We start from the raw sequence: 12,613 nt of genomic DNA on the forward strand, positions 1-12,613 counted from the left end.
GTCGCGCTTAGCGTTTCAAGCATCGGTCCTCTCTACATCGAAATTTCTTCCTAAACTCCACTAACGGAGCAATTCCTATCCATTCCGCGTCTCGTAATCCTTTCTCTTTCTTCTCCGCTCCTTTCTCTCTGCTCTTTATCATTACTTTTGTAGAATCCAAGTGCGACAGCAAGCGTGGAATTTGTAATCCTTTCTTCCAGGAGACGACTTTTCCAGGAGGCCACTATTCTCCGTGTACCTTTGTCTCATTTTCTACATCGAGATCTTCCAAACGGTGTAACGCAATTTTCCTAGAAGTGAACCGCGAACAAACGTGTGATTCCGAGGACACGACGATGCACGATTCCGCATACATAAAATAAATAATATTCAGCTTACCCGTAGCATGACGAAACGTCGACAGGATAAACGCGAAATTAACGCAACGCTGCGAAAACGTACACAGATCCCGTCGAAACGGCGACGGGCAGAAGACAGTTCTAGAGTCAAAGAAGGAACCGCGGCTGGCCGATGAACGAACGAACGATCTATCAACCGAAGAGGAAATCGAAGAGCGCGAAGCGCCCGCCATTCCCGAGTAAACGAAGAGCAAACTCGAAAAACCGTGCGTTTCTTTCTTCCGTTCTCGCCATCTCCCGTGTTCCTCGCGACAGTAGAAAGGAAACTTGCACGAACGCAGGCTAAGTTTTAATTAAGATTTAATCACTAATTACCTGTAATAACTATTACTGTAAGTAGAATGACACCGCGCGCGTACACGTACACGCGTGTATTTTGTGTGTGTACATACGATATTCCCCAAAATATCAGATAGACATATATACATGTACGTAGAATGCGTTATCGATTCATCAAAGAATCGACCGATCAAACAATTTTTCTTTCTGCCTATTGCCTCGATGATCTCTCTCCCTCTGTCTATTTGCTCGGTGATCGTTTGAAATCAATGATTTTCGCTGTGTGTGAACGAAAGGAACGAAGGAAAGATAGTAAGGTAAATTATTGGCCAAGAGAATTCCGTTTCCTATCCTTTCGAAACTTTCTTACAACAACAGCTTCGTAAAAGAAGTTGCCTCTACGAAAATTGCAAATGATAAAGAAAATTCTCTACTCGGAGTCTTCCAATCGGCTAAATCTGCTTTCCTTTCTTTTTTCCTGCTTTCGATCGACGACAGGCACGCCTTTCCTCCCTTTCCAACCGGACTGTTTCCATCTTAGTATCGCTGGCGCTTTGCCAACGAATCTTCTTGTCGTGTTTTTTGTCAGTATCGAGCAACTTGCTCCCACTGATACCCGAGAATAGTTTGTTCTCTACCCGTTGAATCGTTTTGTGTCTTCGAACCTACGGAGCACCACGTATTTCTACCTTACTTGCGTATTTAGAGAATTAGTCGATTACTCTGTCGTCTGTGTTTAAGAACAAGAATAAGAGAGAGAGAGAGAGAGGGGGGGAGTATTCATAGAGCAAAATCGAAAAAATTCCAAGGAAAGACGAAAGAAGAAAGACAGCGAACGAACGAAGCTTACCTACGGTAATCGGTAATTTTGTGGAGAAACGACTGGTTTCCGAGCAACCGAAATCGCGCTTATTTTGTAGCGTAAATGAATAAAATCAAAAGAGATACCTTGCTCGCCTGCTTCCGCAACAATCAAATTTAGCTATTTTTCCTTTTGTCTCGAAATGGATCTCGATTTGGTTACGCTAGTTCGAGAATTAACGGCAAAGCGTGGCAAAGTCACGCGAGAGCGGTTACAGTTGAAATACGAATTTAGTTGGGTCGCGACAATGTTACTTTGGAAATTGCAGTTGGTCGAAACGCGTTTTTCATTACTTGTATAATATTATGTAAATATACCATAACGGTAATAATCGAGGAATAGCATCCCCTTTTAATCGACGATAAGCAAAGTAAAAAGAAAGAAAAAGTATAAATCTGACCCATAAGTATTCTGGATTCGCTAACTAGCAGGTTTGGAAATAATAAATCATACGAAAGTATATGCGTATATGTGTACGCGTCCACCTGGCCGCGTTAAACTCACTGCGATCGCGATTTCAATGCATTATGTATAATAACATTATACATACTATACATACGTATATATAAGTACATGCATATATAAATATATACATACGTAGCATGTATAGAAATACTTTAGAGACGGTATCGTCGTACGTTTGTATATACGTTGTCACCCGCACCTATCGCGGCTCACGAGATTGTAAAATGAAATGAAACGAAATGAAATGGGACGAAATGAAGTGAAATTAGATGGGACGAAATAAAACGAAATGGAGCGAAACGAAGCGAAACGAAAAGAAACGAACAGAAGGAAACGTAAACGAGCTTGCTGAGCCTAATCGATTTAAGATCGAAGATTCGTTTAAAATATCTTGATTTCCGATTCGCGGAAGAATCGGCGCTCAAATTTCCTCGATATCCTCTCTTTCAAACGCGTTTTTACCATTCAAATAAATACAAGTCAAGGAACGTTTCCCTCTCTTCAAATTTTCAAATATACATACCTAATTGCGTCGATACGATAACATGTTCGTAAATGATAACGACTCGGTCGAACGGACGATAATTTGTTTGCAACACACCTCGTACATATTTCGCGCCTAATATATATTTCCAAGTAAAAGCGACGTCCGTGAAATTGCCGCTCCGTTCAGGTGAACGCGCGATTTAAGAACTAAATGTATTTCATCGTTATCGAGGATTCTTCGTCACGCGGCGCTTTTCCAGTTCGAGGATGAACATTTTTCAAGGGGAACGCTTCCGCTTGAACCTCTCCATCTTTCACCTCAATTCCTTATTTCTTTCCCCTCCGTGAAAGAAAAGGAAAGAAAGCGAGATCTGGATTTCGAAAGATTCTTATTGACTAATCCGATATACAACGTACGTATGTTTGTTCGTATTGGCAATAACGAAGAGCAGTTTGATAAATTCTATAGCATAGAAACGTTCCGCTCCGCCGATCTATTTTCAATGCGACCAGACGGATATTCCTATTAGCGTATATTTCTAGAAATTCTTTTCTTTGCTCTACATTCTGCTTTGTTTGAGCTACGCCAGAGGTCGCGCGATAGAGCTCGTTTCGTCGAGGAGAAGAAGAACGCTTTAGTATAGAGTGGAACAAGTAATCGCCATCACGATGCCGCAAATAGGTAACAGAGATAGATAAAATAGTTCGTCGAGACCAGAACGGTAACAAAAGTACGTAGAATTTGCCAATGAAGGAATGAATACGCAATCTCTGCTCGCGATGATTCCTTCTGCAACTTTTGCCTATTATTATACACGATATCATCGAACACGGTGGAGAATGATCGAGAGGTAGTGTAATTGATTCCAGTAGCCGGCAGAAGTTCCAGAGTGATTTATTACAAGTCCGTACAAAGGACTCTAAACGATCTTCTATCGCGGTGCCAGGCGCCGGGTGCATTCGAGTCAAAGAATATAATAGAAAAAAAGAAGAAGAAAAAGTACGTAAAAAGGAACGGAAAAATAACGAATTGCTATCAGATATATAATACTTTTCTCATTCGTTGAATCGGAAAAAATCGTGTGAAGCAACGGCGGAACGCTCGGAGAAAATTTTTAAAAATGATAATTATCGCGATAACGGTTCGAGTTTTCGCGCAACTAACTGTGACTCTATGTATGTAATTTAATGTATAATAATCGCAAAATACGCGCCGCCGGTCCTCCGTATTCTAAAATGACGATTCGTTGCTCGAGATCAACATGAGCACAAAATGCAAAGAATAATTCTCAACGATAATAAACTTGTGTAAATATCATACAGCCCAAGTACGTGTATATAGCTGGCTAAAAAAATATGTTAATCGTGTCGGTACAAGAAATTACTTATTGTTAGAGGCGATTGGAACAGGAAAATATTTACGTGTACACAAGTCAAATATAGGGAAAGAATTCGCGCGTTTCTAGATATGCTATACACTGTACACTGTACGATATTGTAACGTAATTTAGAAAAGAAGCGAAGAAAAACCATAAATACTGATGTTTTTATACGAATCAAAGAGGGGTAGAGGAGGACCGACGGATATCGAGGAAAACAACGGAGAGACTATTTTAGCGGAAAAAACCTTGTTTTATCTTTCTTCCTTTATCGAATCAAAAGAAATCTTACTTCTGTCAATGGGATTCACAGCGAGTCGCTGAAAAAGTAGCCCGCAGGCCTAAATACGCTCTAATTAATTACAAAAAAAAAACAAAAACTAAGTAATTACCATAGCCGAATAGTTGATCAAATTCAATACGACATTTTCGAGTTGCATCGTCGTGTTTTCTCGTTAATCGTCATATTGGATTACGATCATTAACGCAATCGGCCAACAAAGGGTCGCGTTTGTCCGATGCATTTTCCTGATTACGCAACGTTCGCCACGAGATCATTTGTTTCCTTTTGATTTTACCAACGAAATTCTTTGATTCGATCCAAATTAACGACAATTTTAGACGCAAATGGATTTTCTCTAATCGACGAAACTTTCATAAATTCCGATTTCGAAAGCATTACGTTTACAATGAACTATCTTTAAACCTCCATTGATCGGAATTAATATCAAATCGATGACAATATTTTCGATAGCATTTCGTAAATATAGAAATCGATATCGAATCGAAAAATGCATCGGACATCGCACACGCAAAGATAGTGCAAACTAAAAACATCTAACAATTTACCATACGGCAAACCGACTACCTAGTATAATCTATACGTATAAATATATAAATATAAAACATAATGATTATTCATTAAATACTATTATTGATTATTGATTATTTGTTAAATACTATTATTGATTACTGGTCATTAGTTATTAATTGTCGTTGTTATTATTATTATTATTATTATTATTATTATTATTATTATTATTATTATTATTATCATCATCATCATCATCATCATCATCATCATCATCATCATCATCATCATCATCATCATCATCATCATCATCATCATCATCGTTATCATCGCCGTCGTCATCCTCATCATCATCATCAGCAACGGCAACAACAGCATCATCATCAGCATCAGCATCAGCATCAGCATGATCATCATCATCATTATTATTATCACTATCATCGCCATCATTATCGTTGTCATTATTGTCATTATCATCATTGTTATTATTCAATAGTTACGTACATACTATACGAACAATAAAAATTTACTGCTTGTATATATTAAGAATATCTTAATAAAAATAATGTGCGAATGATAGTCAATTAAATTTCGTTGACCATATATCCTTTTATCAAAAAACTAATGATGTAAATTAAACATCAAAGTATGTCGCTTTTTAACTTTACTATAAAATTTTACTATTTTCTATCCTTCGTTAATTGTTCGTTAATAAACAGATAAATAATTCGTTAGCAAACAGATTCATTGACGGGTAAATTGACGTGAATAATAAACGTTTATTTCAGATTCTATGTACAAATAATATACTACAATGAAAAATCTGAATGAAATCCCATGTTGCAATCACCTTATCATCGCAAGTAATGTGTATTAGGTACAGTATTTAACAAATTTTTCTAGCATGAAACAGTTAAACGTTGTATAATATTTATTATACAATAATATAATATATTACAAACTATGTTTTAAAAGCACCAGCTTGAGCAGCTTTAATTATGAAAGTTTTCATCGTATTTTCATCTAATTTAGCAAAACTTGCTGTTTGTACTACGGCAGTCATGTGGTTTAGCGCAAATTTGAAACAGTATTCCTCCGATTCCTAGAATTATATTAAAATTAATGGCATTGACTTTGTTTAAATAAAGCCACAAAATTTTATTTACCTTAGCATTGTACTCAATAGCTATACTGTAGCAAAAAGCAGCGTTTTCAACTGTAATTCCTCTCCTTATTATTTGTATGCAGCGTTTTTTCAGTTGATTTTCCGAATGAGCAACCGCCAGTTTCAAAAGTTCTTATCCACAAAAACCAGAAATAATTTTCAAAAGTCTCAGGGAAAAAATAATGAAATACATACCTAGCATACTTTCCAGAGGTAAATCGATTTCGTCAGTATACAAATACTTCAAAAAAGCTTTGTATACATCGTAAGAAAATTTTTGTTGTTTTATAACACTACAACAAATGAATGTAACATTTAAGGAATCTAGATACTCGTTAAAACAACAAACCTACCTCTGATTATTTGCGGTCAATGTTTCTTGAAACATCGTTCGGAAGTATTGAGAACGTATTACTAAAATAGCTTTGTGCACATAAATAAATTTTTTTCGTACTTGTATCACGAGATCACTCGTAGTCTACAAATGACAAAGAGAACAGTTTCAAGAAAATAACGATGTCAGAAATGATATTTCTTTACTATATAAATACATACCTGATCGTTAAATGCTTCTCTGAAACAATCTATTAAATTCACGTCTGGTTCTTCGTCATGAAGAACAAGTGGTTGATGCATAACTTTAGGTGATGCATAACGCGCGAAAACGTCATGTAAGGATCCTAAAGTAGTGAGTACCGGAAATGTGATACTTTGTCCCAAACACTCGCCCCACATAAATATCCGATTACCTTCTGCCATAGCTATGCTTATGTGATTGTAATGTGAAGTTGCTACATCCAATACTCTTCTCATCACTTCTTGTTTCAACTAAAGAAACTTTTATTAATTTTCATTCATTAATGTAATCATATTGCATTTTACCTGTACTGGGCTACAGATATTCATCTTCATGCCAAGCCCTAACTGTCCATAATTATTTCCGCCCCAGACATACAATGCTCCTTTGTTACTCAATGCCAAAACATGTGCATAACCACAAACTATTTTTTCTATCAATGCAAAAACATATTACTAGTATTCAAAAAATGTTCAGCATAGATATATTCTAAACAAAGATGATATTACCAATTACAACACCAGCAAGCATTGTGACTTTACAGGGATCCACTTGATTAACATAGTTTCCAATTCCTAATTGACCAACATCGTTACAACCCCAACCATAAACTTTTCCAGTATCTGTAACTGTCATGCTCGATGACTGACCACAGCTAATACAAATGACTGTTTTGCCAGCTAATGAGGAATTCACTTTCATAGGGGTATTTTCATTTATGTTAACACTTTTACCTACTTGGCCAGATGTATTTTCACCCCATGCATACACCTAAATAGATATATATACAATTTATTATAAATTATATATATATAATTAATATATAATATATAATAATTATATAATTTATTATAAATTATTAATAAATTATATATATATAATAAATTATTATATATATATAATCTTTGATCATTATTAAAAAAAACTTTAAGTTTCTATTTAACCTTTCCTTCGTTTGTTAATGCAAGAGAGTGATGACTCCCGCAAGCTATATCGACAATGAATTCATCACTTAAATTTCTTGTTACAGGCATTGGAATCATATTATTGGCAAAACAGTTTCCTAGTTCACCGTGACTGTTATGTCCCCATGAATATACCTTTCATACAAATCATGTCATTAAATAATACAACATTAAACTGTTTATTAATATTGCAATAAAGCCTTAAATTCCAAATACCTTTCCTTCCTTGGTAAGAGCCAAGACATGTGGACCTTTACCATATGCAAAAGTTTTTATATCCTTACCACATAATGCTTCGACTTTCTTTGGATAAAAAGTATTACAATCATCCCCAGTTCCAAGACACCCAGAAGTGTTACTTCCTAGAGCATATACTATTTTATCCCTTGTTATAATTAAAGCTTCATTACCTAAATCACCTATTTAATGAAACATAATATTTCATAAATTCATATACGTATATTGTTCTTATGTAATAATAAGATATAAAATACGTAACAAGAATAAAAATAAAGGTGGAAAAAATAGACATTTTACCATATACAAGTGCCATATGAATTTTTGAAACATGATTCGAGTCTAAGAAACTAAAAATTGGCCAATTCTTCAAATCCCAAAGAAACATCTTTATATATATATATATATATATGTATATGTATATATATATCCTAAATTTCTAAAAACAAACTGATTTCAATATAATTTTAATAATAATTTCAATATAATTTGAATTTTATTTAGTAGTTCCAGTGTTTAATCTTCTAACTTTCATTAGGCATTTCTTTACTTAATCATTTATGAGTACTACAATTTTTTCTCATTCGTTTTTATGAATTAAATGTAGTATACTCTTCTTTAAATTCTGCACTATGAATAATTCTAAAATATAAACAATCTATATAAAGTATGATATGGTAAATATTAACTGATATTAACAATGATAAATAAACTCTTCCACTAACATGTGTATTCATATTTTATATTTCAATAGTTTGTCAATCTTGTTAAATAAATTTGTAAACAATATCATTAAACACTATTGTATAGTCTGTTCAATGAGACGAAGCAGTAATTGTAAACAAAATGTGCTAAATTACTGCTATTGGCTATTTACTAGTGACATTCGAATATTCACCATAATCCCTATCATCCCTCCTCTCGATCCATCATTGTTTAAGGTTATGGTTTTACCCCGCACTGTTCCGGAAAAATCTTCCTGACACGAATTTACCTATATAATTTGACATATAAATAAGACCCCTCCTCTGATAGAAGCAATCACCACGATGAAGAATAATAAAATATAAAAATGTTATGTCACATTCTAAAAAGCTTGTTAGGTACATAATTAATGAGAACTTAATTATTTAGATTATAGTATCAAATAGAAATATTACAATACAAGTCACAAGCAAATTTTAAATCTTATAAAATAAGATTAAAAAATTTATATATAATTTTTATAAGATTTATATACAAAAAACTTATATACATATGCATGCATTTTCACACTCCCCCCCCCCCTCCCTCCTTAAGAATGGTTCCTGAATCCGTCACTAAATTCAGTTCAATCAGAAAGATCTTTGATTCAACTATAGCTATGGAAGATAATTTATCTTAAAGATCTAAAAATAAATTATAATAAAGTAACTAGTACCGGTAAGGTTCATTATTCTGATGATAGTTTACTCACTTTCACATCTTAATAGAATTTTGAATAAATTCTTAATAAGATAAAAAAGATGCAGAAGTAAATTACAAAAGAAGAACAATTATAAAAGATGTCATATCGTGAATTTTATTAAAATCTTAAAATACAAAGTAAATTCTTATGCTTATCATAAATAATCTGTCACGATTCTAAAAATGCAGTAATCCAGAACAAATGTTCTGCAATTAAGAAACTATACATTTATACAAAATTTACATATTATTAAAAATATTAACTCTAAGAAATATGAATATTTGGAAGTAATATCTGCTTGATCTTAAAGCATAACAATACGAATTATTTATATAATATTGCTTCCTTTGTGTGATAAACACTTCGTACTAAGTTTTAAAAATACCCGCTTGAGCAGCTTTAACTATGAAAGTTTTCATTATATTCTCATCTAGTTTCGCAAAATCCTCTGTCTGTACTACTGCAGTCATGTGATTTAAGGCAAATTTAAAACAATATTCTTCTAATTCCTATAAATTTATAATGTATCAAATATTTTAATTGTGTTTTGTATTAAAAAAATAAGTAAGAGATATTATTTACCTTAGCATTGTATTGAATAGATATGCTGTATAGATAAGCGACATTTGTAACTGTAATCTTTTTATTTATCATTTGTATACAATGTCGTTTTAACTGATTTTCAGAATAAACATTAGCTAAATCTAAAAGTTCTATGTAAAAAAAGATATTATTTATAAAACGATTATTTAAAAGATATTATTTATAAAAAGATATTATTTATATAAGATAAAAGATATTATTTATAAAAGATATTATTAGACACTCTCTTTCTATGAAAAATAAAAAAATATTTACCTAATGCATTTTCTTGTGATAACTCAACTTCATTAGTATATAAGTATTTCAAGAAAGTTTTGTATACGTCATAGGAAAATTGTTCATGCTCTATAATACTACAATGCGTAATTATATTAGTGAAAATATAAATGTGCAAGTTGGAAAAATTGTTTTACCTTTGACTATTTTCTACCCAATGCTCTTGAAACATTGTTCTGAAGTAATGGCAGCGTATCTTCAAAACAGCTTTGTGTACATGAATAGGTTCTCCATGTACTTGAATTACAAGATCGCTAGTGGTCTTTAACATGCAGCAAGAGATGGTATAAAAATATGATAAAATCAGATATAAACATGTTATTGTTTATAAAAAAATACATACTGGATCATCAAAGGCATTTTTTAGACTATCTGCTATATTTGCTTCTGCATCACTGTGAAAAATAAGTGGCTGATGCATGACAGGTGGAAACGCATAATATGCAAGAGCATCATACAAACATTTTAGTGGAGTGAGTGTTGGAACTTTAATACTCTGACCTAGACACTGACCCCACATAAATATCCGATTGCCTTCACTCATAGCCAGACTTATGTGATGATAATGTGAAGTTACTATGTCTAATATTCTTCCCATTTCGGGTACTTCCAGCTACAGAAATATTCATTAGTTTCAACTTAACAGTACGTACACAAAGTAAATTTTTACCTTTGTTGGTATCCAAACATTTGAGTCTGTATTAAGACCTAGTTGCCCATAACTGTTAGCTCCCCAAACATAAAGAACACCTTCATCACTCAATGCTAAAGTATGCATGTAACCGCAAACTACTTTTTCTGTGTATTCAAACACATATAATTAACAATATTTCAATATTCATATATTCATAAAAACGATCAATATTACCTATTACTATTTTTGCAAATGTGGCTATTTTTTGAGGCTCTACTTGACTAGTACAATTTCCAAGTCCTAGTTGACCAACACCATTATGACCCCAACTATAAACTTCTCCACTATCCGTAACTGCTACACTGGATGAGTCTCCACAACTAATGTGAACAACTTTCTTGCCATTTAATCCAACATTCAGCAATTTTGGTATAGGTTGAACTGTACTAAGGATAGTACCACAACCTACTTGTCCAGATACATTGTGACCCCATGCATATATCTAAAATAGATGTATCAATTTTGCATTTGATTTGCTCTGATTAAATATTTTCATTTTACCTCTCCTTTATTCGTTAGTGCAAGAGAATGATGACCTCCACAGGCTATATCAACAACAAATTTATCATCCAATACTGACGGTACAAGTGTTGGAGTTAGACCTTCGTTGGTAGATTTGTTTCCTAATTCGCAATAATCATTATAACCCCATGAATATACCTTTCACATAAATTATATTATTAAATTAAATAATGTAATATTATACTACATACTAATGATGTAATAAAATTATCTTTTCAAACACCTTTCCTTCCTCAGTAAGAGCCAAGACATGTGGACCTTTGCCATATGCAAAAGTTTTTACTCTTTTACCACACAATGCCTCAATTTTCTTTGGATAAATAGTGCTTTGAGTATCACCTGTTCCAAGGCATCCATAGGTATTGTTTCCTATACCATACACCATATCATCCTTAGTTACAAGTAATGTTTCATTAGCTGCCTTACCTGTTTAAGCAAAATAATGAACAAAATCTTTTTTTGCCATACGTATTATATTATACAAATACAATATTATACAAAAAAATAATCTGATACAAAAAATAAATATTACCATATACAATAGCCATACGGACATTCGATATAAATTTTGGTTCTAATAAACTAAATATTGACCAATTCTTCAAGTCATGATACATACTTATATTCATATTTACTTTTTTAATACGATGTAAAGATACTATTAATGTAATTTGATGAAATTATAACGTATTTAAATTTCAATTTTTATCACTGCTTATCAATCAAACACTGTATATTTTTTTAATTTTATAAGTCAGTGTGTTTAAATATACTAAACGAAGAATTGTCATAAAATCTGTATTAAATTGATTTCATTTAAATCTTGTAGTGATATACTAAAAGTTGTTTAAAATTTTCGGACTATATACACATGTTTATAACTAAACAAACAAAAAACAAAAGAAAAGTTTCTAACCGTCTTTCATATAAACAAAGATAATGTACATAGTACATATCATGTCAGTGTGAGTCAGTGTGATACTCTATACTGATACTGTAATTTCAGCATCATATCCAGTTTTTAATTTCGACCATTACTAGTAGCATAATTTTATTTTTTGCTACATCGGTAATGTTGAAAGTACAATAAAAATAGATTTCTCAAATTTTATGACAAATGTATGTTTTATGTATGAAAAATGTATAATAGCAAATTTTGTCAAATGAATCTTTTTACATATTAGTATATATAATTTACAAAATTAAATGAGTATAATAAATTTGTATAAAGAATCATAAAAGAGTATCAAATTATAGGGCGGTTTTTAAATCATGACATTGTTCTCTTTCTTATTTTTAATAATTCTTTCACAATATTTTATTAAAGCTTGAGTCTAACCACAGATAAATAGTTTGCAGGTTCCTTTACCGTTTCAATATTACTTGCAATATTACCAATCTAATCTAATACCAATATAAGATTAAAACTTATAACGTTGGTAGGTGA

At 32.4% G+C, this 12,613-nt stretch overlaps 2 protein-coding genes across 2 annotated transcripts; both read right to left on the minus strand.

The window, feature by feature from the left end:
• Nucleotides 1–5,439: 5,439 nt before the first annotated feature.
• LOC117160891 (RCC1 and BTB domain-containing protein 1-like) lies at nt 5,440–8,813 on the minus strand. The gene is made up of 11 exons (XM_076617847.1): nt 8,350–8,813; nt 7,925–8,266; nt 7,604–7,806; nt 7,367–7,522; nt 6,932–7,193; nt 6,728–6,855; nt 6,401–6,673; nt 6,199–6,323; nt 6,041–6,138; nt 5,847–5,977; nt 5,440–5,782 (listed from the first exon to the last, which is right to left on the minus strand). The coding sequence occupies exons 2-11, from the start codon at nt 8,010–8,012 to the stop codon at nt 5,642–5,644; spliced, it is 1,605 nt and encodes a 534-aa protein (XP_076473962.1). The 5' UTR covers nt 8,013–8,266; nt 8,350–8,813; the 3' UTR covers nt 5,440–5,641.
• A 346-nt stretch (nt 8,814–9,159) lies between these two features.
• LOC143302580 (RCC1 and BTB domain-containing protein 1-like) lies at nt 9,160–12,552 on the minus strand. Its single transcript, XM_076617846.1, has 10 exons — nt 11,699–12,552; nt 11,390–11,592; nt 11,146–11,304; nt 10,819–11,086; nt 10,621–10,748; nt 10,294–10,563; nt 10,088–10,212; nt 9,930–10,027; nt 9,654–9,784; nt 9,160–9,580 (listed from the first exon to the last, which is right to left on the minus strand). Exons 1-10 carry the CDS (start codon nt 11,793–11,795, stop codon nt 9,440–9,442), a joined length of 1,620 nt encoding a protein of 539 aa, XP_076473961.1. The 5' UTR covers nt 11,796–12,552; the 3' UTR covers nt 9,160–9,439.
• Nucleotides 12,553–12,613: the final 61 nt, after the last annotated feature.

The sequence above is a fragment of the Bombus vancouverensis genome, chromosome 4 (genome assembly GCF_051014615.1).
Source record: "Bombus vancouverensis nearcticus chromosome 4, iyBomVanc1_principal, whole genome shotgun sequence".
NCBI lineage: Eukaryota > Metazoa > Arthropoda > Insecta > Hymenoptera > Apidae > Bombus > Bombus vancouverensis.